Below are 25,350 nucleotides of genomic sequence, written 5' to 3' on the forward strand. Positions count from 1 at the left end.
TTCAACATGCTGATGAACGCTGAGATTGCTGGATTGAATTGGATGCTGCCAATTTTTTTTTAATGAGAGTTTTTTTTAGATTATCACACTTAACCATGACGTACATGTGCAGGGTGATGACAGAGTCTAAAAGCTGCCTCAGGCCTGCTCTCTCACATGACCGGTTGCTATTTATTTCAGTGCCAATATCAAAATGACACATGATTATTGCTACGCTGTGGTAACAGCTTTTCCGCACAACAACAACATCAAAACACAGTACACTAAGACTACATAAAGTCCATTCATATATTTAAATGACAGAACAAGCCTGCCGTAGTTCACAGGATTACATTACTAAACTGTGTTGAGTTTTAATAAGATAAAGAGCAGAATTATGTTAAAAAGGGGAAACAGACCTATGTATGTTGTCGACAAAAGTCTCAAACCAGACATATTTCTTAATTCTACTGCTGTAACGATACAAGCGACACACATTTGAGTGTTAATCCAGCTTAAACAAGTGTATATTTTCCTCCACCTTGGCGAGACTTTTGGGTACAGGTAGCTGTGTATATGATAATCTGCCTTCACCGTTGCTGCCCAGGTCAAAATTCCCACAATGTGACCTAAATGACAACCATGCCACCACAGTGAGAAACTAAAAGTCATGAACAACGGGAAACGTTTGCACCTTTTATACACCAGTCTACGCAGCCATGAGGCTGTTGTGGCGTTCCATCGACGGGCAAACTCTGACATACGGCTCGACGCTTCGATGGTCCAGAAATCTCCATCGCATAGTCCGCTCCAGTCCGGGGAGTCTCCTGGTGAATGTACCCAAAAGCCAAACCCAGCTGCGTTATTGAGGCATTCACTGATCCTCCAGTGAGAATAATATTGGATCCTCAAAGTCCCCGCCAGACCCAAAACCCACAGGATGCCATTGAGAGCGATTGAGTTGGAGGGATCATAGGTGTTCAGAAAATGGACAAGACAGTACCTTACCAACTCCAGCAGTAACACCTGCATCAGTTTTAAGAAGACCAACCCCAGTGGATTAGGTGGAGGGTTAAGGCTGATCCCCGCCATGAAGGACACAAATCGTCTGTAGGAGCACAAAGGGCCTCCGAGCAGTGTGGTGAAATTCAAGATGTAGCTGACAAGAGGGAGAAGCGTCGCACAAGCCCTCCTTTTGGATGAAGCGTTGAGTGTTAGCCGAACTCGTTGCTCCTGCAGGTCCATGGACACTGAGGTGATCCTTTGAGTGAGCAGCATCAAAGAGGACACGGCCCAAAACAATCTGAAAGTGGAGGAGGAGTTCATTTCATTACAAAAGAGGAATACATGTTGAAATATTTGTATGCATGCATTTCATGTTTTGTTTTTTCCCAGAGCACAGAGCGAAATGTCGTTCAACAACTTGAGTTCATAGCGTATTCATGTTTAACTGTCTGCATTCATGTTTTATCCAGAGAGTTCAAAAGCTTGAATGTGTCAGTTTACATACCGAAGAGCTGATTTATGATGAGTACCTGATGCTGACCGGCTCATGAAGGTAGTATTCCCTGTACTGAATAAGCAGGTGCCAGAAAGTCTGCCACAACATCTGGATACCAAACACCCAGGCGTGGACACAGCTGGGATCCACGGAGCACACCAGCAGAATAAAGACCACGGTGGAGGTGAAGAGAAGCGAGCTGTAGATGCCCATTGTGACGACTGCCAGGACGCATCCTCCAAAACAAACAAACACGTACCTGGAGGTGGAATTATTGATTCAACGTTTAGGCTACTTTCTAAGCAAAAATGGCAAAAGTTTGCTGGTTGCAGCTTCTCCAATATGAGGATTTGTTGTTTTTAAATCATTGTAAAATGAAGATAATTGGCCTTTGGACAATACAAGACATTTTATGAGATCAACAAAGACTGAAAATGTAATGACCATTTTCTGATATTTTATAGGCCAAAAGATTAATCATAAATGATCTGCAGATTAATTGATCATGAAAAGTATTGTTCGTTGCACTTATTTAATATTTGTTAAATATATTTATTTAAAGAAAACATTTAACAACAACAAATTGCTTTAATGGAGAAGTTAAAAATACAATCGGATAAATAAAATGCAAACAAATGAATATAAGATCAAATAAACGTGCAGTATTGAATACCCTGTTGAATATTGTGGTCCTGCTGTTGACTTATGTTCCGGTTGAACCGATTATTTTACATTTCATTTGATTTACAAATCCAACTTCACAAACCTACTAATGTTTAAATCCAAAGGCGTGTAGAGTATAAAGAGCATAAGGCTCCAGGAATAACAATAACGTGACACATTTATTTGAAAAGTTAGTTTAGCATATAATAAAAATCCATCGATTTTCAATTGCATACCTGCATGTTAAGGACAGATATCCCCGTTTAGCAAGGGAAAAAAACAAAAATGCGAATGGAAGTGAAAAACATTGGATCAGTAGAAACTGATGTCGTTCCCAGATGCAGCTCATCAAACCCATATCTGAATCTCCGCGTGAATATCACAGAGAGAAGCACAAAGCTGCTGATAGCAGACGTTTGCTGCCGATTGTCCTATTAAAGAGGGGAAATGCTTGTTTTACCTGGACTGACTGACTCTACCATTCCACCGATGACGCTGCATTAAAGCGATATCTTTTATTTACCATTGTCACACAGCACTGATAATATTCGATCCTTTTGTTGATCCATGGGCTTTTTATCAGTCCATATTTGAGCAACTGTAGTAACCAAATCAAACACACAGCAACTGTGTTCACTCTCTTCTTCCGTTGCGTTTGGTTTGAGTTTCTCACAAACTGCCCCACAATCTTAATCTCTGTGTGTAATTTCACTCAGCTATATTTAGATTTTCATATTTAAGGCTTTTATTGGATCCTGTCTCAGGAAAGATTTACCAAACGTTAGAAATTATAGGAACTGATTCAAAAATTACAAATATCACAAGCAACAGTTTATTTGTATAAGACATGAAAAACAATGAGATAAAGAGTGAAAATGAGAAATGATACAATTGTGAGTGAGCTTATGACCAAAGAAAATAAACATTTAACACCCGAGGCTATATTTTCATACCGACAAACTGGTTTGTCTCTGCCGTCTTGTTAATGGCAGACAGACATTCAAATGTATGAATAATTTATTCTGCAGGTCCCCTGAGAAGGAGGCTCTGATGGAGGGCTGCCCACCTCCCACCATCTGTACTACGAGAGAGAAAGGTGTTTTGAATTTAAATTTAATTTGGGGAATTTCTCTTTTTGCTTTTATTCAACAGGTCACAGTCGGGATGCAGGAAGGGTGAGTGAGAGTGAGAAAGAGGGGAATGACACACAACAAAAACCAGAACCAGCGTTTCAGTCACGGTGTTTTATCTTTTAACCTCTCGGCCACCAGATGCCCCATTAAGTCTCAGAGTTTATCACCAACACGGAGCGAAAGTAAAGGTAAAGCTTCTGCTGCTGAGTTATCAGTTATGTAATATTGTATGCGGGTGAGTGGAATAATACAGTCTCTTGTTCCCACATGACTTCAAACGCTTCACCTGTGTGACCTTTACTGGCAGTGGCCTGGGGGACACGAAGTACAAATTGAAACCTGAACAGAATGAGGCGGCACTGGTTTGTGTCCTGTGTAAAACTTGTGTCTCGGATCAAGTTTCACATCTTTTGTTTGGTTATGCAGGCAGCTGTGCATGTGATCATCATGTACTGTACTTACAATCGCCTACATGTAGAGCGGAGTCCTGTCCCATGTGAGCAAATAGTAACTCCACTGCCTCCAGACCAGTAACCCTGTAGAGACACTTCAGGGCCCAGGATCTAATGCACGAGCCCCCGCGTGACGGATTGCTATGAAATTTGGTCCAGACATTGGTGTCCGTCTCAGGAAGAATTGTAATCACTTTGGGGATCCCCTGACTTTTCGGCTGTTGCCGTCATCGAGTTTTTAATTTGTCCAATACTTTGGTTTCGTCAGATATCAAACGACTGACATTACCATCAGCAATACTTCAATGTTAGTGCTCTTTAAAAAAATGTTAGCAAACTAAACAAAGATGGTGAAAATGATGAACATCAACATGTAAGCATTGTCAATGTGAGCATATTATGCATATATCGAACCGGTGACCTTTGGGTTGGCGGACAACCCTCTCTGACGCCACGGTCGCCCCCGACGTCACTGATTTGTAGTTGGGGTTTCTCTGGATTCCCTCTGGCGCTGTTTGACGTGCGTATTTCCTTGGGGGAAACAGGCACTTTTGTTTGGGAGATGCAGTAGTTTGTATCTATTTCGGTCATAGAGACTCTGTTTTGAGATTAGGAGTTCTCTCCTCTCGGTGTAAAAAGTTGCAAATCAATGTAAGGTACGTGTTGTCTGGCTGGTGCACTTAACGTAACTCTGATGCAAACGTGGTTCCCCAGTCAGGTTCAGAGGCGTTACCCCTTTGGGTTTCGTCTTGTTTGTTGTTGTATTGATGTAACGAACGCGGCTGCAGCGGCGGCACTCGCTGACGATGACGTGCTTACGCACAGAGGCGGGTTTACGGATCACAGGTCTGCGGCTGCCGCTGGCAGAGAGTCACAGGCATGGTGAGACTGTTCCAGTTAGAGGCAGTAGCACTCTGCGCAATGCGGAACGGGTGTGTAACTATTGTCACGAACTGGGACACTGGAAGGTCGACTGTGATTTGTTGAAACTTCGGCATGCAAATGATGCGTATGGGTCTCATGCCAAAGGTGTTGGTTTAGCTGCACCTGTTTCAGAGGTCATCACTTCTGACTGTCTGAACCTGGAGGTAGAAGACTCTGATCCCGACAGTTTGGATCCCTACCGGCCATTTATTCATGAAGGTGTGGTGTCGATGGTAGGAAGTGAGACGAAGGTGCCAGTGACAATTCTAAGGGACACAGGGGCTTTGGACTCTTTCATTCTGGCAGGGGTACTTCCCTTGTCCAGCGAGTCTGATACAGGAGACTTGGAGACAGCCCTCAGTGATCTGCTTGCAGAGCAGCAGGCTGACCCCTCCCTGAAGAAGCTGTTTCAACAGGTTCGCCCTGGGGTTGTGGTACATAACAGTGCGGGTGGTTGTTTCCTGTTGGTGAGAAAGGGGGCGCACCGGTTGCGACAGTGGGCTCCTGGGGCCAAATGATACTAAACTGTATTTGAGGACATTTGGTAAAGTGTTTTTTTTGGGGGATTTTTTCAGCCAATCTTTGGTATTTTTGAGTTTGTTTTGCTGAAAGTATCATAGATACGTTTTGTTTTGATACTGGGATTCCCTGCAGGATCCAGTTCTTATGGAGGGGGGTGTGACGGTTCCCTATCTGGGTTTAAGACAGCAGGTACCAGAGGTGGTGATAGCCTAAGTGGAGGCACCTGGGCCCGGTGCGCTACCCCTATAAGGCTCCGCAAATGTGAACCTCATGGTGGTGCTAGAGGAAAAGTCAGAGCATCACCAAAGTTGTTGTTTCATCCTCTGGTAACCAAGAAGGTATACGTTCACAATTTATTGTCAATCCATGTAATAGTTGTTGAGATATTTGAGTCTGGATCGAAGTGGTAACCAACTGTTATCATGGAGCCACATCGCGAGCATGTCTTAATACTGGCCTTCCTTCTAGTCTGATGTATCAAGTTTAGTCAATGTCTGTTTTTACTCAGTGCTTGGATTGCCTCACATCATGAATCACACATTTGCCTCTCGGGACTTCACGTTCTGTACACCATGTGCTGTGATATGAGGTATGTTTTCGTTTCGGAATGAACCTGTCACTTTATTGGGTAAATGCCCAGGAGGTTTGGGTGCCATCGTGTGCTGTCCCATTTCTCTGCAACGTTTCACCCTCTTGGCCATGCACGTTATCAGTCCGATGACTTGCTCTTAAAATAGCTGTAGAGTGATACTTCTATTTGTTTTCTTCTTGGTTAGTGGGCAAGCGAGAAACTTCAGCAGCTGTCTGATCGGGGCTCGTCACTGCGTCACGCAGCACCGTCGCTCTGATTGGTCCGCTCTTGTGCAACGGTGCAGTTGTATAAACTCTGCAGTTTGAAGGAGTTGGCAGACTCTCCTGCAGGGATCGCATCCGTCTCAGTGGGGGGAAACCGCCGAGTGAGGGGAGGACAAAGAAAAAAGGCTTCACTAGTTTCTGCAGACTTGTCTTGCAAAGTGATTTAGAGATGCAGAGCTGCGCCAAGTCCTGGGCCATTTTCTTGGCCAAGTCGGCGAATCCCAGCGGACCATGCAGGCATCTGAGTGACAAGAGCCGCGTGGTTTGGAAACTTCAGTGCAGGATCCGAAACAGCGGCGCATCCTTACTAACACCCGCCCGGGACCTGAGGACGTCTGCAGCCGTCTCCTCCAGACAGATTGAGAGAACATTACCCAGACATGATGATTTTGCAGAGAGGCACATTGGCCCAGGTGAGAGGGAGAAGAGAGAAATGCTGGATGCTCTGGGAGTCGAGGTAAGATTCACTAGCGTACTCGTCCCCCACCAAATTGGGCACAAAACACGCTTTTCCAGCACGAAGTCACTTGTTTTGAGCAGTATATTGATATTATTCTGCATTAACAGCCATGTTTTCACGCTTTTCATATTTGTTTCCCCCACAGTCGCTCGACCAGTTGATGAACGAGACAGTTCCCTCCTCAATCCGAATGCAGCGGAGCCTGAAAATGGATGACCCCGTCTGTAAGTTTGCCTTCATTTTAATATATTTATCATTGATATAATTACATCTTCGTGTGACATTCCAATGGCGAAAGGCTGCAACATCAACCTCGACCTAAATGTGCAAAACCCGATTTAAAATGCTAAATATCGTCAAAAAGCATGTGAAAACGGTGCATTTATCCAGTTATTTCTGCACAGTGAGGTTTTTTCGCACATTAAGCCGTCAGTTAAATGAAGCCAAGTGAGTGGCTGGAATGTAGGTTGCGCCTCTATTGTGTTGCCGTGGACCGCTCTCCCCTGTTGAGTCTTCCTTTGAACATATTTGGAGTTGTTTTTGCGAAACTCGGCGAGCGGCACCAATTTCCTGTTGGGAAGCCGATGCTCGGATGGCAAGTGGAGTGTAAAGTTTAGCCTTGAGCTTCGGGCCCCAAGTCCAGTTCAATCTGGTTACAGCGTTCACATGACATCACAGCCGAAGGCTTCCTAATAAGGTGACTTGGGTATGTTTTCCATGGGGATTTGCCTGGATTTTTTTTTTTTCTTCTTTATTTTCTCCTGTTTTTAAAATGTGTGCATTTCATCACCACACAGTCTTCCCGTTTGTTTTGGCTCATTTCTTCTTAAAATAAACAAAGCAAACGACAAAAAGGACACACATTGGGAATTAGGTTGTTTTATCAGAGGGGATTTCCAGTAAATGAAACAAGGAAATTAAATAGGTTGACTTTAGTAGCAGATATAACTCCTCTGTAACAGCAGCAGTTTTTCTAACTGCTGTGAAAGATGAATATGTGATGACTTACTGCAAGAATAATACAAATATCTGCTTGGAGGGAGGCTTATGTTAATTTCTTGAGCTGGGGCTGTTATGTATGCAGATGTGCAAAATGAAAAGAATACAATGGGGTGGGCAGCATGGATGAAATCATTGTCTCAGCAATATTGAGAACACATTTTGTTGTATTTTTATATCATGATATTCCGACTATATGAAACATTTCATTTAAAACAATCAAATTGATCTTCAATGTAATGAAATCGGTTCCATTGTCGTGGGTTACCGGACACACAACTCTTCAAATATGGCAAGCAAAGGCGTAACGTAAAAAAGGTGTCGCAACTTAACTATTACTTTCATTATCGGTTAATCTGCTGAATGTTTTCTCAATTCATTCGTTTACTGTTTGGGGTACAAACATAAAAAAATATATACAAATAGCTTGTTTTATCTGAGATAATTTCCGTGAAACAGTCAGCTTTAACACCAGAGAGCCACTGGAAAACCCAACATTTATGAAAGATTGTTTAAAAAAATGTCAGGTTTGATAATGCAACAAGCCATGCTGAATGAACAAGCTGGAGGCAGTGCTGGTTTTCTGCTAATTCAGCTTTAGAGGGCTTCAGTTTGCAAAGCCAGCAAGGGATTCTCTCCCCAACAATAGACCTCCTGGTCCTGGATGGTTCTGAATCAGGCTTTTCTGCTGCCCTGTAGAAGTCCAGGACCATGGGAAAGCAGTCCTCCCCTACTGAAACAAACTCCCACACACACAATACACACTATACACACTATCGGCTCACCCTGAACCTGCTGATAATCCTTTATCACAATTTATACTTTTTTTTTTTTTTTTCTTCTTTTTTTTGGTACTGAATTTTGCCGATTCACCACCTCCAGACTGAGACTGTGCACGGTTTAGAAGAAGCTGTAAATATCCCCTCGTATACTGGCTACAGTCCCTCTCACCACCAAAGACTTCGACGTGTCTTTCTTCTGCAACAACAGGAGTAGTTGGGGCTCTCGGTTCAGACGGGCGGTATTGTCCATTCCTTGGAGTTGCTAGGCAGCCAGGAAGGCCAGAGGAATCTCAGAGGCTGGTTGTGCATTGGTAGCGCTTCCTTAGAGCACCGGGGAATGAGGCTAAATAACTGGCCATCGAGAGAGAAACCATGGGTGTAGTCCGTCTCTTGATGCTGCTGAGCTGAAAAAAGAAGTCTTTATATGCCGTTGTTTTCTCATCCCAAGTTCAACTGTAACATGCTTTTTTCCATGTTATATTTTATTGACATTATATACTCAGTTTTACTTTGAAAAATATGTATTTTGACTTATTTTAGCTACAGTAGGAGGGTTACTGTGTGTGGCAGCTCTGATGGACTGCATTCCACACTGGTCTTTATTTTAGTTATTAACTCGTCAGGTCCTGACATGACACTCAATGCTGTTCTTCAGATGGTGCGAATATGGAACAAATAGGGACTGCTTGTGATTTAATCTATGTTCCCGATACCGCAGTACTGAAACAGTCTTTTCTAATTACTTTGTCGAAGTATTTGTAGTTTTGCTCACATGCATCCATAGTACAGTTGGGTGATTATGGATAAAGTGTACTTTTGTATATGTTTTATATTACAACGTATATTTCGTTGAGAAAAGCTGAGACATAAAATAACCAGACAGGGATGTCTGTTTTAGTTTTATCCAATGAATTTGAAGAGATGCGTCAGGAAGTTACTTGATTACATTGAGCCAAAAATCCATTAACACAATATTTCTATCTACTAGTATTGCGAGCCGATACGCAGTAGGTATTATGAGCAGTATAGAAATATCTATAGAGAAACTCTTGTTTTTTGGATTATAATTTTAACACCATCAAGTATCAACACTCATGTAGTGTCATGCCCAATTTTCTGTTTTTTATATAATTACATATTTTACAGGTGAGAGTGATATTCTGGACACTCTACAGAAGATTGCATCAAAAAACAAAGTATGGCGGTCCTACATCGGCATGGGCTACTACAACTGCTTGGTACCGCCGCCCATCCAGCGGAATCTCCTGGAGAATTCAGGCTGGTGAGTGACTTCAGGTGACCCTCGCTTAAAAGAAACCTGATGGAAATTTGAAAGCGCAGGGAGCTTGTTTCCTCGCCGCACAGAAACCTAATGATGTTTATTCTTAAGGCATGGTTACTCATTTAAAACGCGTCAACTGTGCTGCAGAGCATCGTGTCCTTAATAGGAATCCTTGTGACACGTGAAAGCTGATGAAATGCTTCTCTCCTGCATAATCTGCATATGTTCTGCTGAACAAAATTCTTTTATGCTGATCCAAATCGGCCATCCTTTGAATACTTTGTGTCCAAACTTGCTTGTCCTCAGGGTGACTCAGTACACGCCCTACCAGCCCGAGGTCTCTCAAGGACGCCTGGAGTCGCTCCTCAACTACCAGACTATGATCTGCGACATCACTGGCATGCAAATGGCGAATGCATCCCTGCTTGACGAGGGAACGGCTGCTGCTGAGGCCATGCAGCTCTGCCACAGGTATTTACAAGCTGATCACAACAACGAGCAGTGATGTGAAAAAAAAACAACTTTACTGCTACTCCTATTGTGCTGTGCGATGGAATCAAATCATAGGAATTTAAGATAATAACTGTTACACTTCAGTTATGAGTTGCATCTTGGCCACAAGAAGAAACTAAGCTAACGCATACATTTTTCGACACATAAACGTGTGATTGTGACCAGTTATTTGTTTTTACTCCTCACAGACGGAACAAAAAACAAACCTTCTACATTGACCCACGCTGCCATCCCCAGACCATTGCCGTGGTGCAGACCAGAGCCAAGTATGTATTCCACGCAATCAATGCATGAGCTCTATATAGAGAAATCAATTGAGTGAACAAGAAAAACAAAACCATTGATACTCTTCAGTGAATCATTCTTTTTATGGTATTAAAATGCAAAAAAAAACCCTACACACCGCTTTTGTTTTTGAGAGGATGTATCGTAGACACCTATATTTCTTAGTTCCCTCTCTAATTTTTCACTGTCGTGTTGCAGCTATATCGGGGTGAAGACGGTGCTGAAGCTTCCTCATGAGATGGACTTCAGCGGGAAAGACGTGAGCGGTGTGCTCTTCCAGTATCCAGACACTGATGGCAGGGTGGAAGATTTCACAGCCCTCGTGGACCGGGCGCACCAGGGAGGGGTAAGGGAGCTTTAACCACAAAAACAAGTTCACGCATCACAAACCCGCTTTCATGCGACTCCGCAAGTCTGTGATTACTTTATATCAAAAGAAAGGCACACAATCTCAGATTTGCAATTTTCTCTTTGTCCGTATCTGAATTTCATTCTCAAGGTAGTGATGCAGTTCACCTAGATTGACCTTTTTTACAGCAGCTTCAATTAAAGTTCTATGCTGATGACACCGTAGTATGTGCTTTGTACAGCTTTAATAGAAGGGTGGGTTGTGCATAAAACCACTGTCATGATTTGGTAGGATCGTTGCTTTACAGGAAGTGCTCATCTCTGAAGTATATGTGGCATGACTGCAAACCACCTGCTACAAACGAGTCAGAATAGATGCCTTTGTAATGACCAAAAGGTAATTGCGTCCATTGATTTGGTTGTCCTCTGCTTCTCTTCCTGTCAAGGCTCTGGCTTGCTGTGCCACAGATCTGCTGGCCCTCTGTGTGCTGCGGCCTCCTGGGGAGTTTGGCGTCGATATTGCACTGGGTAGCTCCCAGAGGTTTGGGGTTCCTCTCTGCTACGGTGGCCCCCACGCCGCCTTCTTCGCTGTTAAAGACAACCTGATCCGGATGATGCCTGGCAGAATGGTTGGAGTCACCAGGTGAGACACTCGTCGGTCAGAATATTGTAGAACTAAGATTTCATTTCCTGAATGAAATTAATTGTAGGAACAATAAAACAAATGGAGGAAACTGTTTATTAAAAAAAACAACCCAGTTTAAAACCAACCTACCATTTCAGGGATGCAGCCGGTAAGGAGGTTTATCGGCTTGCTTTGCAGACCAGAGAGCAGCACATTCGCAGAGACAAAGCAACCAGCAACATCTGCACTGCACAGGTATAAGAAAGCTCACATTTTGTATATTCTTATCATTTCAGAATTTCTATCAGTGTAAATTTTATTCAAATTTTCTCTAAATGTGCTATATTTTGGGTAATTAAATGCTTTTAAAAAACTAAAACATCCCTTTTGTTCAACCTCTGACTCCTAGGCACTGCTGGCCAACATGGCTGCTATGTTTGCAGTGTATCATGGCCCTCAGGGGCTCAAACACATCGCTGAGAGGACACACAATGCTACTCTGATCCTTGCTGAAGGTGTGTTAATATTTCAAGCTTTTATTACTGCGGCACCAGTTCTCACTTACATTACAGATAAACAAACATTTATTCAGGTATTTATGCTTTTAAAGAATGTGCTAAATGTTGTTTTTCCATTGCACACTTTGTTTCAGGTCTGAAGAGAGCAGGACACCGTCTGCACAGTGAGATGTTCTTCGATACTCTGAAGATCAACTGTAGCGTGGCAGCCAAAGACATCCTTGAAAGAGCTGTGCAGAGGGAGATAAACCTGAGGGTTTACACTGACGGAGTGGTAAGGAGATCCTATACTAACTCAACCTTTTTTGTTTTTAGACAGAAATTGCAATTTTCAAATTGATACAACTACATGAAACATCACCACAAACTGCAACATGATGACACGATCAAAATCACCGCATCAACATCCACAACTGCAGCAATACACAGAGCATCACCATACCCAACCAACACATTGACAAGATTACAATGAAATACACAAACGGCACCTTGCTAACCACGAACCATTTAACAGCATGAATAAACAAAAGAAGGCCTTTTGTCAATTAATAAAAACTAAAATAATTTAACGAAATATTTTTAACATCCACAATGCATTATTTAGTCAAAAGGCTGGAGCTTCATGAAATATGTAAATTGTGTATGTAAATGTTGAAGTTCAGATCTCTCAAGCCTCCTGGGTTATTAGACGTCCTCCCCCAACATGTTGACACACGCTGTTTATTTAACTGAATTATACTGTATTTACTTACTTCAGTCACTCGATGACAGATGAACAAACGATATAAGATGGAGGCTTTAAGATCAGACGCATGCTGTTCAACCTGAAACAACTTTGTCTTGAACCGTCTCTGTCAACAGCTGGGTGTCTCGCTGGATGAGATGGTGACTGAGAGGGACTTGGACGACTTGCTCTGGGTCTTTGGTTGTGAATCTTCAGCGGTACGTTTTGTTCTTCACTCATTTAGAGTTCATCTGTTATTTAAAAGTAGTTATCAGGTTTCACAGTGATTGTTATTTATAGAAGTAGCTTTAACATAAAACTCCACTTCCTTTCTCATTTGAAATGCTCAATTTGCAGGAGCTGATTGCTGAGAAGATGGGTGAGCGAGTAAAGGGGATCATGGGAAGTCCTTTCAAGAGGACGAGCAAGTACCTGACGCACCAGGTCTTTAACAGGTTGGTATTTTCAAGTTAAATTGCAGCACTAAAGCACATAATGTAGCACTATCAATGAAAACGAATTGCACAAGCATGATACAACTTTTATGTCTTTATGACATGTTGGGCCATAAATATCTGATTTTCCACATTGATCGTCTGGCGTCAAACCCAGTTGCACTTGCCCCTGATGTGAAATCACCACATTACGTAACTGACACAAATGTGGTGCTCAGACTTTGTAGTACTAATTGTCTGATAGGAAGCCCTGCTGCACTTGATAATGGGGTTAGAGTTCATGGTTTTATTGTGTTTTGAGAAACAAGTTTTTTTTTCCATAATGTCGCATACTGAACAGTATGACTAACAGTCCAAAAACATATATTTCTGCAGTAGAAATTGGCCTCAGTGGTAACAAGGGCATCTATCTTGGCTGCTAAATCTGGAGCTGCTATCTTTTATTAGTGCCATAGAGACCGACTGGTATCAATGTATTAGAATTCCTCCATTTAATCTTTGATATGATCATTGTGACACACTTGCAAAAGTATTAAGTAGTCTGCTTACTGTTTGTAGGATATTCAACCAAGTCCTTTTTTTCATCACTTAACTGTGCTCAATCTGAAATCGGTTAATCCGAATCCTTTCTTCCTGGTTAATCATTAGCTATCACTCCGAGACCAACATTGTGCGATACATGAAGCGCCTGGAGAACAAGGACATTTCCCTGGTGCACAGCATGATACCACTGGTTGGTACAGCCTGATTTACTAAGACATTCAGATTTGCAAACAATTCACAAGTTAAAGTTGTGTGACGGTAAAATGTTTTCTTCTTTAGGGCTCCTGCACCATGAAGCTGAACAGCTCTTCAGAGCTCATGGTGAGTCATTTAAGAACAAATAAGATCTCTTCAAAGCGACCATGGAGTTAGTTTGTCAGGAAGTTCTCATGACATGTTTATTTGTTGTCATGTGACCAAAGTATGTAACCCACCAAATCATCTGCGCAACTCCATCCACTGAGGAATGAACTGTCGAGCTCAACCTGAAGTTGTTTTGGAAATCGTTCCCTCTCACTGCTGTCCTCTCTCTCCTTTAGCCAATCACCTGGAGGGAGTTTGCCAACATCCACCCCTTCGTGCCTCTGGATCAGGCTGATGGCTACCAGATTCTCTTCAGACAGCTGGAGAAGGACCTCTGTGAAGTGACGGGCTATGACCGTATCTCCTTCCAGCCAAACAGGTAAGACTCGCCTTTTTATGTTGCAGCCTATATCTGCATATACCAGCCCGCCAACTCATCAAGCATCACTCCCTGATGTCTAGCTCTGAAACCGTTCTGTTCTTAGCTCACACAAATAAAGTGGTGCTTAATTTCAGCTGCATTATTGAACACATTTATAACATTTTCTGTGGAAAACGCTCCAAGAGTTTCCCTTTGTGTCTGGGACTTTGTAGTTGGTTTTAGACTTCAGTCAAATGCTTTTTATCACCACTTTATCAGCAGGAGAAGGTTTATGAACGGAACACTGGAGAGTTGTCATGCAGCCAGCTTTTCATCTTTCTCTCCCCTCTTTGTACCGTCAGTAGACAAGGATGCGTGTGTAGGTGTAGTACATAAACACAGGGTGTGTTTGCCTTCTCTTCCAGCGGTGCTCAGGGTGAATACGCCGGGCTGGCTGCCATTAAAGCCTACCTGAACTCAAAGGGAGAGAGCATGAGAACTGTAAGTGTGGTGCCTAATTACACTGTCATACCGAAACACCTGTGTGAATTAGTGTGGAAGTTAATAGGATTAAATGACAGTTGAGGGTCTCATCTGATTCTGTGGCTTAACACAAATTGGATTTTTAAGATATTTAAGCTTCAGTTTCCAGATTATCTGCACTACAAACAAACGATACAGAGGAATGTTATGATCAAAGCCATATGCAGTGTCCCACAGCAATTTAGAGAAAATGTACTGAAAGGAATAGTTTGACATTTAGGACAATGCACTTATTTGCTTCCTTGGTAAGGATTGATGAGAGGATATATGACGCTGAATTAAACCAAGGGCTCCGGTGTCCACTTATTTATTACACGTCGGGGACTGTTCTTCATCAGACAGGAGCAGTTCTGCATCTGCCCACTTCGGATTGGATGTGCGTGGATACTCCTTCAATACACCATACTCTTATGAAACGCATACAGCCAGCCAGCAGTAGGTTATAAGTCACTGCCTCCATCCGAGAAATAGTCTCACCCAGAACCCACAGTGAAAACTACAACCTCTTTGATCTGTACAAAGAAACTAAAATGACACGCAAGCAATTACTTGGTATGTTTTAGACCTCTAAAGCTCACTAATAAACAAGTTATTTATGGTGGGAGGAGGGTGTTGTTACCATTGGACCGTCTTTATCCTAAGATAAGATGCATCTGATGAATGTAGCGTCACTTTAATCATCTAACTCTTAGTAAAAAAGCTAATATTTCCCAAAATGCTCAAATATGCCGAACTTCCCTGTTTTTCAATCAGATTAAAGTGCTTCTAAAAGCAAAGCAATAATGTCATTGCTGTTCTTACCGTAGTAACAGTGCTGATATCTAAGATTGTCTTCTCTTAGTAGTTCCTTTTGATTCTGGCGACATTGATAATGCTGACGTTGGTCAATGGAGTACATAAGCCACAGAGCGTAAGGCCGATCAGTCTGACTTACTGACAGTCGTATTGCTCCCAGGTTACAACAGGTCATTTTGACATCGCAGAACAACGTGTTTCAGGAATTCTGGTTTGGAATTCCTTCAGTATCCTGACTTTCTGATTGGCGGTAGCTCGAGGACAAAGCGAGATAAGCCCCCCCCCCCCCCCCACACAGATTAAAGAATGGCTGACTTAAGTATTTTTCCTGTACTGTAAATCGTCCTTTTTGTTTTTTTTTAAAAGATCCCCTCAGGAGTACGTCTTGGATAGTGGCCCGATCCCTTGAAACAGTCACGGTCCAAACTAACAACAGTGTGCAAACAAAGGGGCTGAAAACGCTCTGATCCCACTATAGGCTACCTGCTTTCAAGGTTCCATATTTGGAGTTTTTAAGACTTTGATAACTGCAAGTCACTGGCGTGTCATGCTCTGCAGTGTATTCTCGGTCACTCGTCAGTTTTGCCTGACCCACAGGTCTTAGTGACCCAGTTTCCTCGTGCGAGTTGCAAAAGTCTCGCCCTAATAAGGAATAAAATCAATTAGTGACCTGCAGGCAGGTTGCACATTAGTGGGTGTTGGCCAGATAGAAAGTTACAGCCTCTACCAACACAGACTTAATAGTCCTGCTCTTTTTGTATAAATAAGTAATTTTTTCAGAATTTATTCTTCTGTATAACAGTTGGCAAGTGGTGGTTTGACCTGAATAAATACTAGACACTGTCTCTTCTTTAGGTCTCCTTTCTGTACAAAGCAGTATTGTTAGACTCAAGGAGATGAATTATAAGAATCCTCATCTCTTGTAATAATATGAAGGCGTTATGTTCGGCTGATCTTGGATAACGAGAGGTCCTCCTGCAGTCATATAAATATACCGGTAGATACTGAAATATCATTCGTCAAAAAGTTATTTCTACACACACGGAATAAAAAGACAATTTACTTCCAGGCTACAAACGTGTCACAGCTCTCTTGTCCTGCTGCATTAATATTTCTTCCTTTCACCTCCAGGTCTGTCTGATCCCCAAGTCAGCCCACGGCACCAACCCGGCGAGCGCTCAGATGGCTGGCATGAAGGTTCAGGTGGTGGAGGTGGACAAGGACGGCAACATCGACCTGGCACACCTGAAGGCGCTGGTGAGAGCCCGACAGGTTGCACACATGAGGATCAAAGCTGCTGTATAATGTTGTATAAGGACCATTGTCAAGTCTGAGAATGTCATAAGCGTGATGACGTCGCCAAAGTTATCTTAGGTTGAGACTTCAAATCTTCAAAAGAAAGAAACGAGCCATGTTTGAAAGATGTGGATGCTAAAGAGCGTCACTTATGAGTCTCGCTCCAAACACCCAATTTTTTAGAAATAATTGTGTTGTCTTGTGAATCCTGCCCTCTCTTCCAGGTGGATAAACACAAGGAGAGTCTGGCAGCCATGATGGTCACCTACCCTTCCACCTTTGGTGTGTTTGAGGAACAGATTGGTGACATATGCGATCTTATTCACAAGAACGGAGGCCAGGTGTACCTGGATGGCGCCAACATGAACGCCCAGGTGAGAGAGGAAGCTGCAGCGTAACATGAAAACGTGTTTCTGTTCGAAAGTGAACAGTTACTTGTGGACGCTGAAGGCTAATAGGATAAAGGTTTATAGAGGCGTGTTATCGTGCTGTAAATAGTTAACCTTTGTTCTCTGTGATATACAGGTGATGGGTTTCACGCCAAGAGCACCTCCACAAATCACTGACAGACTTACAGACCCTGTCCCCACTGCCTTTTATAATGCATTGTGTTCTTTTACTGGTAATACCCAGTCACGTGACTCCTACATATCGGGGCAGATTAAATTAAGGAGGAATCTGGGGTTACTTAAGATATTCAAATGATTCTCAATCAGGTTACTTGATGTGTTTTGTTGTGGTATTATTAACTCAAGGGGCCTAGAACAATGAGTTATGCAAGACACTTAATACTTCTGTAATTTTTCATTAGAATTCTAAATGCTTTGTAAAGTTACAGCTAAAATATTCCTTACTTGCTTTCATGCGAGAGATTATCTGTTGATTTAGATTGTCGTCTCTTTTACACATTTTCCTGGACGAGCTTGGATTTGACGTGTTTGCCTAGATAGTATCCGTGACGTCAGGGTTAGGCATTCTTTACTCCAATCCATCAGTGTTTATGGTGTAAAATGACCAATCGCTAAATGTTGGCAAACTTCGGTAAAAGTAGAAATGGTGACGATTTTCCTTCCTTTCGCTGTTTTCCAGGTTGGTCTGTGTCGTCCTGGAGATTATGGCTCTGATGTGTCTCATCTCAACCTGCACAAAACCTTCTGTATTCCTCACGGTGGAGGAGGACCTGGTATGGGGCCAATTGGAGTGTAAGTCAGACTGTGAGATTAGATGCGTAGTATTTATGCTTGTGTGCTAAATGTACTGTAACCCTGATGGAGACATTACATATATATGCACACAGCTGCATGTTGATTCTGTAAAAGAAATAACATAAACGGCAACATTTGTATCACTGAGGACAGTCTGTCCTCATGACGTTCTGCTGCTCTTGTCTTCACCAGGAAGGCCCACCTCGCCCCCTTCCTGCCGAGCCACCCTGTGGTTCTCATGGATTCTGTCGACGCCAGCAGCTCGCTGGGCACCATCAGCGCCGCCCCCTGGGGCTCCAGCGCCATCCTGCCCATCTCCTGGGCTTACATCAAGGTCAGCGCAGCTACTCGATTGCATTGCGTTATCTTGAGAGGACGGCATGACGCGTTTCACAACTGTTGTGGAATATTTCTGTGAATAGTCGGGAGAAGAGTGTCAAAGTGTTATCAAATCAATGTCAAATGAAACAGAGTCTGGATGAACGATCAAAGTTGTAATAGTCAATTTATTTGCTTGCAAGCAAAGAGAAGACAGTCTCACAGACACATCACCGTCATCTGCAAGAGGTGCTCTGACGACACATTCAAATGCATGGACATTTATACCCAGCCAGCATGCTGTTATCTTGGTTCGCAAACAAGAATAAACAGAAGAAGGAAACCAGTCAAGGCAGATGTTTTTCTTTGAAGCATAGTGTCCTGTCTTTACGATACCCTGAAGGCACTTTATGGCCTGTTTACAAATCCCTTTGTTATCAGTTTGCCCCACAATAAACCATGGATACACCCAGTCAGATGCATCCTTTGATGTCACTGTGACCTGGTCAAAGAGTTAAGTCACAGTATTGCAGAGACGGAATGAACCTGTGAACCATCACACATCATATATGCCTGCAGAGGGTCATGCCCTTCAGCTGATGCCCATCAAGGGAAATACCGCAAACATGACCCCTGTGTGTGTCCCCGTCTTTAAAGACAGAAACAATGCACAGGAACAAACAGATAACAAGGTTTACATTCTTTAACCCTAAAGCAGTAGACTGACATATTTTCCCATAACACAACCTTTGATACCAGAGAGCATGGAGGACACACGACGTACGAAAGTATTCAGTCAAATTCTGAAGTAAAAGCAGAGGAGGCTGGAGAAAGATTTGGAAGCATAAAGAAAACGCTGGAGATGTCTCTTCTCCAAATAGTGCAGCAACCTGTAGTCTGAATTCAGAGCAGTTGACTACATCTTACATTATGTCCAGTGGAAGTTTTCCAATATCGTTCCTGTGTTCTGCGTTTAGATGATGGGATCTAAAGGACTTCTTCACGCTACAGAAGTGGCCATCCTCAATGCCAACTACATGGCCAAGAGGCTGGAGGGTCACTATAAGGTCCTCTACAGAGGCAGGAAAGGTACGGCTGAGAAAGCGTTCCTTTCTATCAATGTATGTTGATGTACTCTCTACATTTCCATTGACAAAAGAAGCTTTTGTCAAATTTTAAAATGCTTTGCTTGATGTTCTCGTGTTGGTCTGAACAGGTTTTGTAGCCCACGAGTTCATTCTGGATGTGAGGCCATTCAAGAAGACTGCTAATATTGAAGCTGTCGATGTGGCCAAGAGGCTGCAAGATTATGGTATGTTAACTTGTATACAGTACATTCCTCCGTAAGTGTCTTTTTCTAGACATTGAATATACAGGATCCTACATTTTCTTAAAATCAAATTTTGTACAAGAACACAAACATTTTGAATTAGATTTTATTGGTTTATCATAGCTGCAATGGAAGCCGTTTCTGATTTTGTGTTTTTGTGCTGGGGTCCAGGTTTCCATGCACCCACCATGTCGTGGCCGGTGGCTGGTACCCTCATGATCGAACCCACAGAGTCTGAGGACAAGGCTGAGCTGGACCGGTACTGCGACGCCCTGCTTGGTATCCGACAGGAGATCGCAGACATCGAGGAGGGAAGGATGGACTCCCGCATCAACCCGCTCAAGGTACCCGACTGGCTTGATTAGTCCATTTGTACGAGGTGGAGATATGCCTTTTACAGCAGTTAAAGCTCCTCGTGTGTGTTTGCAGATGGCTCCTCACTCTCTGGCCTGCATCGCATCCTCCAACTGGGACAGGCCCTACTCCAGGGAGCACGCTGCTTTCCCCTTGGTGAGTGATATCCAAATCTAGATTTAATGACTTACTTTAATAACTCTATAGATATGTGTGTGTGTGTGTGTGTGTGTGTCTGTATGTATACACACAATGTGTGTGTATACATTTTTATTTTTATTTTTATAGACTCTTGTGGATCAAATGAGCCCAATTGTATTCATATCTCCAAAATAACCATTTCATTGTAGTTTTCTATGGTGTTCCTCAAGGTCCTGGTGTCTCAATGTGGTATTTTGGAAGCATTTTTTGACTGTTTTTATATCAATCACGAATGGTCAAATAGTAAAATCCTGCACCAAATCTGTGTGTGCAAAATTTGAAGATTCCTTCCATTTGTTAAACTACTGGAATTTGAAAGTTGAAGAGATTTAGATTTTGGTTTACTTTATTGTCACATTTATCCTCCCTGTACAGCCCTTCATTAGGCCCGAGACCAAATTCTGGCCGAGCATCTCCAGGATCGACGACATCTACGGTGACCAGAACCTCGTGTGCACCTGCCCGCCCATGGAGGCCTACGAGTCTCCTTACGAGGAGAACAGAGCCTCCTCGTAGATGCTCCCTGTGGTCCCGTTCCAATGTCACTCCCGAGCTCTAAAATCTCACGGACTTTACATGTTTGCTCAGTGAAAATGTGAGAACAGGATACACAATCTCAGAATAATTTGACTCTATTATTATTATTATTATCGGATGTTTAATCAAATTAGGTAAAATAACAAATCAATACTGTCAGACTCTCAATTGGGGGGGGGGGGGGGGGAGATATTCTTTGCCACTATTGTTTTCTTCCAGCTCTGATTTCAGCCTTGCCCTCCCTGTCTTAGTGCCCTAAGAATTGTGTTTAATTCACTCAAGCAGAGCCAGAAGTGTATTAAGGTGGGATGCAAAAAGTCTACAAGAGAGCTCTCAAGCACTTAACCATTTCACAGTGTAGCAGCCCGAGCAGGCCCCTTTCAAATGAGGGTCAAAGATGGAGATTGGGACGGGGCTTCATCTCTGATCTCACCTATTTTACAGGAGTCACTGTTTCCCCCCCCCCCCCCAACTCAAACTGTTCCAAAGGTGCAAGGTTTGCTTTTGCACATCGCAAAATAGGTGCACTCTTTTACACATAGGCCGCTACGTAAAACACCTCTGAAATACTGTATTTTAAGTAGAGTACATTTTTCAATTACTGGACTCCCAACATAAATACAATGCCCTTGGTGCCTCAATTCTGTTGTGTAAAATAGCTGCCTTGACATTCCCTTTTTATCACGTAGTCTGACAGAACAGAGGTTTTTAATTGTAGGGCGTTTCATATTCATTTGTTGTATAAAAAAATGTTTCAATGCGTTTTGTTGTCCTAGTCGGTGGTTGGTCTAAACTTTTAATTATTTTCTAATCTAAACTGCTTTGTCAAACATTCTGTATTAAACATTTTTGTCTTGAAGTGTGGACATGTTTGTGTGAAGACGAGCAAGTTGCACTATACACACATGATTTGGCAGCATGGACCTCCTGTCTGTCTGTCTCTCTCTATCATAGTCATTCAGGTCTTATCTTTAGAGCCCCCCCCCCCTCCCATTTCAAAATAAAAGCTCCAGAGTGATTTCTAACTGGAATGCTTGTGATGAAGCCTGACATTTAACAGTATGTCTATAAAAGTAATGAAAAAAATCATACTATAGCATGTTGAAAAACGTTATCGTATAGCATGTCGAAAAAAGATACCCACAGGTAAGTATCGAACACAGACTGAATTTGGCTGTGGGGCAGCGACGCTAACCACTAGACCACCTGTGTATCATGAAACATTAAGGGTGTCCTCATAGCATACTGATTCATTGTTAAAGGATATCCTGAAAAAGTCATAATGGAGTATGTCGAAAAAACTCATGAAAAAATAGTCATAGTATATTAATTCGAAACAAAGACACCCATAGGTAAGTTTTGAACCCAGTTTATTTGGCAGCGAGGTAGCGACACTAACCACTACACCACCTATGTATCAGGGAAACTCTAGTCATGAAACATTCAGCGTGTGTCCTCATAGCATGTTGATTAATTGTTATTTGTCTTATTCAGAGTGTGAAAAAAATGGCATGAAGAAGTGTGAAGTGTTGCATGTGATAAAAAAAAGTCTGAAATGTCATGAAAAGGTTGTCAAAGAGGTCTTATTTCATTTGAATTTATTAAAACGTCATAGCGTAATATGCAACAAGAAATACATAAACAGACTATGGTATGTCATTAAAAGGTAATTTTCTAGTAGCTCATTAATTGCACCATAACATACAAATACAATAAACAAAGAATCTATAAATTACAGCCAAATAACAGTTGAAGAGTTTGTATGTCAAAAAGACATCATAAAAAGTCAGATAAGTATGTGAAAAAAATATATTTATAGCATATTTTTTTAGTTACTTTATTTTTCAAGTTACTTTGTAAAAAAGTTACTTTTTAGTTTCTTTGTAAAAAAGTTACTTTTTTAGTTACTTTGTAAAAAAAAGTTACTTTTTTAGTTACTTTGTAAAAAAAGTTACTTTGTAAAAAAAGTTACTTTTTTAGTTACTTTGTAAAAAGTTTCTTTTTTAGTTACTATATTCTCAGTTACTTTTTTAGTTACTATATTCTCAAAGTTACTTTTTTAGTTACTTTGTTAAAAAAGTTACTTTTTTAGTTACTTTGTAAAACAAGTTACTTTTTTAGTTACTTTGTAAAACAAGTTACTTTTTTAGTTACTTTGTAAAACAAGTTACCTTTTTAGTTACTTTGGAAAAAAAGTTACTTTTTTAGTTACTTTGTAAAACAAGTTACTTTTTTAGTTACTTTGGAAAAAAGTTACTTTTTTAGTTACTTTGGAAAAAAAGTTACTTTTTTAGTTACTTTGTAAAACAAGTTACTTCTTTAGTTACTTTGTAAAACGAGTTACCTTTTTAGTTACTTTGGAAAAAAAGTTACTTTTTTAGTTACTTTGTAAAACAAGTTACTTTTTTAGTTACTTTGTAAAACAAGTTACTTTTTTAGTTACTTTGGAAAAAAGTTACTTTTTTAGTTACTTTGGAAAAAAAGTTACTTTTTTAGTTACTTTGGAAAAAAAGTTACTTTTTTAGTTACTTTGGAAAAAAAGTTACTTTTTTAGTTACTTTGGAAAAAAAGTTACTTTTTTAGTTACTTTGGAAAAAAAGTTACTTTTTTAGTTACTTTGGAAAAAAAGTTACTTTTTTAGTTACTTTGGAAAAAAAGTTACTTTTTTAGTTACTTTGGAAAAAAGTTACTTTTTTAGTTACTTTGGAAAAAAAGTTACTTTTTTAGTTACTTTGGAAAAAAGTTACTTTTTTAGTTACTTTGGAAAAAAAGTTACTTTTTTAGTTACTTTGGAAAAAAAGTTACTTTTTTAGTTACTTTGGAAAAAAAGTTACTTTTTTAGTTACTTTGGAAAAAAGTTACTTTTTTCGTTACTTTGGAAAAAAAGTTACTTTTTTAGTTACTTTGGAAAAAAAGTTACTTTTTTAGTTACTTTGGAAAAAAGTTACTTTTTTAGTTACTTTGGAAAAAAAGTTACTTTTTTAGTTACTTTGGAAAAAAAGTTACTTTTTTAGTTACTTTGGAAAAAAAGTTACTTTTTTAGTTACTTTGGAAAGAAAGTTACTTTTTAGTTACTTTGGAAAGAAAGTTACTTTTTTAGTTACTTTGGAAAAAAAGTTACTTTTTTAGTTACTTTGGAAAAAAAGTTACTTTTTTAGTTACTTTGGAAAAAAAGTTACTTTTTTAGTTACTTTGGAAAAAAAGTTACTTTTTTAGTTACTTTGGAAAAAAAGTTACTTTTTTAGTTACTTTGGAAAAAAAGTTACTTTTTTAGTTACTTTGTAAAAAGTTTCTTTTTTAGTTACTATATTCTCAGTTACTTTTTTAGTTACTATATTCTCAAAGTTACTTTTTTAGTTACTTTGTAAAACAAGTTACTTTTTTTGTTACTTTGTAAAACAAGTTACTTTTTTAGTTACTTTGTAAAACAAGTTACTTTTTTAGTTACTTTGTAAAACAAGTTACTTTTTTAGTTACTTTGTAAAAAAGTTACTTTTTTAGTTACTTTGGAAAAAAAGTTACTTTTTTAGTTACTTTGGAAAAAAAGTTAATTTTTTAGTTACTTTGGAAAAAAAGTTACTTTTTTAGTTACTTTGGAAAAAAAGTTACTTTTTTAGTTACTTTGGAAAAAAAGTTACTTTTTTAGTTACTTTGGAAAAAAAGTTACTTTTTTAGTTACTTTGGAAAAAAAGTTACTTTTTTAGTTACTTTGGAAAAAAAGTTACTTTTTTAGTTACTTTGGAAAAAAAGTTACTTTTTAGTTTCTTTGTAAAAAAGTTACTTTTTTAGTTACTTTGTAAAAAAAGTTACTTTTTTAGTTACTTTGTAAAACAAGTTACTTTTTTAGTTACTTTGTAAAACAAGTTACTTTTTTAGTTACTTTGTAAAACAAGTTACTTTTTTAGTTACTTTGTAAAACAAGTTACTTTTTTAGTTACTTTGGAAAAAGTTACTTTTTTAGTTACTTTGGAAAAAAAGTTACTTTTTTAGTTACTTTGGAAAAAAGTTACTTTTTTAGTTACTTTGGAAAAAAGTTACTTTTTTAGTTACTTTGGAAAAAAGTTACTTTTTTAGTTACTTTTTGAAGATACTCAACTGTATCAACTGTTACAAAAGTACTCCAGGCTATGACACAAATGTGAGACCTCAGAGCCCTGAAGGTATGCTGTAGATCAGGCATGTCCAAAGTCCGGCCCTCGGGCCAATCACGGCCCGAGGTCAGATTTTATACGGGCCGCGCCTTCTGTCTTAAAATGCATTATTTATGGCCCGCCAGCACAGTCAAAACGGAATGAATAAATCATACAAATTCAACATGCAATTCCTATTTTTACCTCATGGTGGCAGCACCACTCTGTAACTGTCTGGCTGTTTGAAATTGGCTCTGACCCTTGAACTGTCATGGCTACGGCAAGTAAAAAAAGGAAAGTCGATAATGAGGGCCGCCGCTTCCAGGAGAGGTGGAGATCGCAATATTTGTTTCACCGAAAACCGAAACAACTGTGTCTCCCTAATTTGTCATGAGACTGTTGCCTTGTTTAAGG

The 25,350-nt window shown here is 40.5% G+C and overlaps 2 protein-coding genes across 2 annotated transcripts; one reads left to right on the top strand and one right to left on the bottom strand.

Moving 5' to 3' along the window:
• Nucleotides 1-336: 336 nt before the first annotated feature.
• mboat4 (membrane bound O-acyltransferase domain containing 4) lies at nt 337-5,875 on the bottom strand (the record flags this gene model as incomplete). Its single annotated transcript, XM_079270739.1, has 6 exons — nt 337-1,282; nt 1,515-1,739; nt 3,544-3,587; nt 4,462-4,588; nt 4,965-5,113; nt 5,864-5,875. 6 exons carry the CDS (start codon nt 5,873-5,875, stop codon nt 337-339), a joined length of 1,503 nt encoding a protein of 500 aa, XP_079126865.1.
• Nucleotides 5,699-21,665, top strand: gldc (glycine dehydrogenase (decarboxylating)). The gene is made up of 25 exons (XM_079269684.1): nt 5,699-6,486; nt 6,635-6,713; nt 9,417-9,552; nt 9,859-10,023; nt 10,254-10,331; nt 10,549-10,696; nt 11,145-11,341; nt 11,482-11,578; nt 11,733-11,838; nt 11,976-12,115; nt 12,703-12,783; nt 12,923-13,020; nt 13,669-13,753; nt 13,843-13,884; nt 14,103-14,245; nt 14,653-14,728; nt 16,697-16,822; nt 17,086-17,235; nt 17,951-18,063; nt 18,259-18,400; nt 19,362-19,473; nt 19,601-19,696; nt 19,886-20,058; nt 20,144-20,224; nt 20,645-21,665. Exons 1-25 carry the CDS (start codon nt 6,199-6,201, stop codon nt 20,783-20,785), a joined length of 3,093 nt encoding a protein of 1,030 aa, XP_079125810.1. The 5' UTR covers nt 5,699-6,198; the 3' UTR covers nt 20,786-21,665.
• The last annotated feature ends 3,685 nt before the right edge of the window (nt 21,666-25,350 follow it).

Source organism: Melanostigma gelatinosum, assembly GCF_949748355.1.
Source record: "Melanostigma gelatinosum genome assembly, chromosome: 6".
In the NCBI taxonomy this organism is placed as follows: domain Eukaryota; kingdom Metazoa; phylum Chordata; class Actinopteri; order Perciformes; family Zoarcidae; genus Melanostigma; species Melanostigma gelatinosum.

Coding starts and splice junctions, on each gene's coding strand:
- gldc (XM_079269684.1), top strand. CDS start 6,199: ATGCAGAGCTGCGCCAAGTCCTGGGCCATTTTCTTGGCCAAGTCGGCG. Junction 6,714..9,416: donor GAAAATGGATGACCCCGTCT/GTAAGTTTGCCT, acceptor CATATTTTACAG/GTGAGAGTGATATTCTGGAC. Junction 18,064..18,258: donor GGTATGGGGCCAATTGGAGT/GTAAGTCAGACT, acceptor TGTCTTCACCAG/GAAGGCCCACCTCGCCCCCT.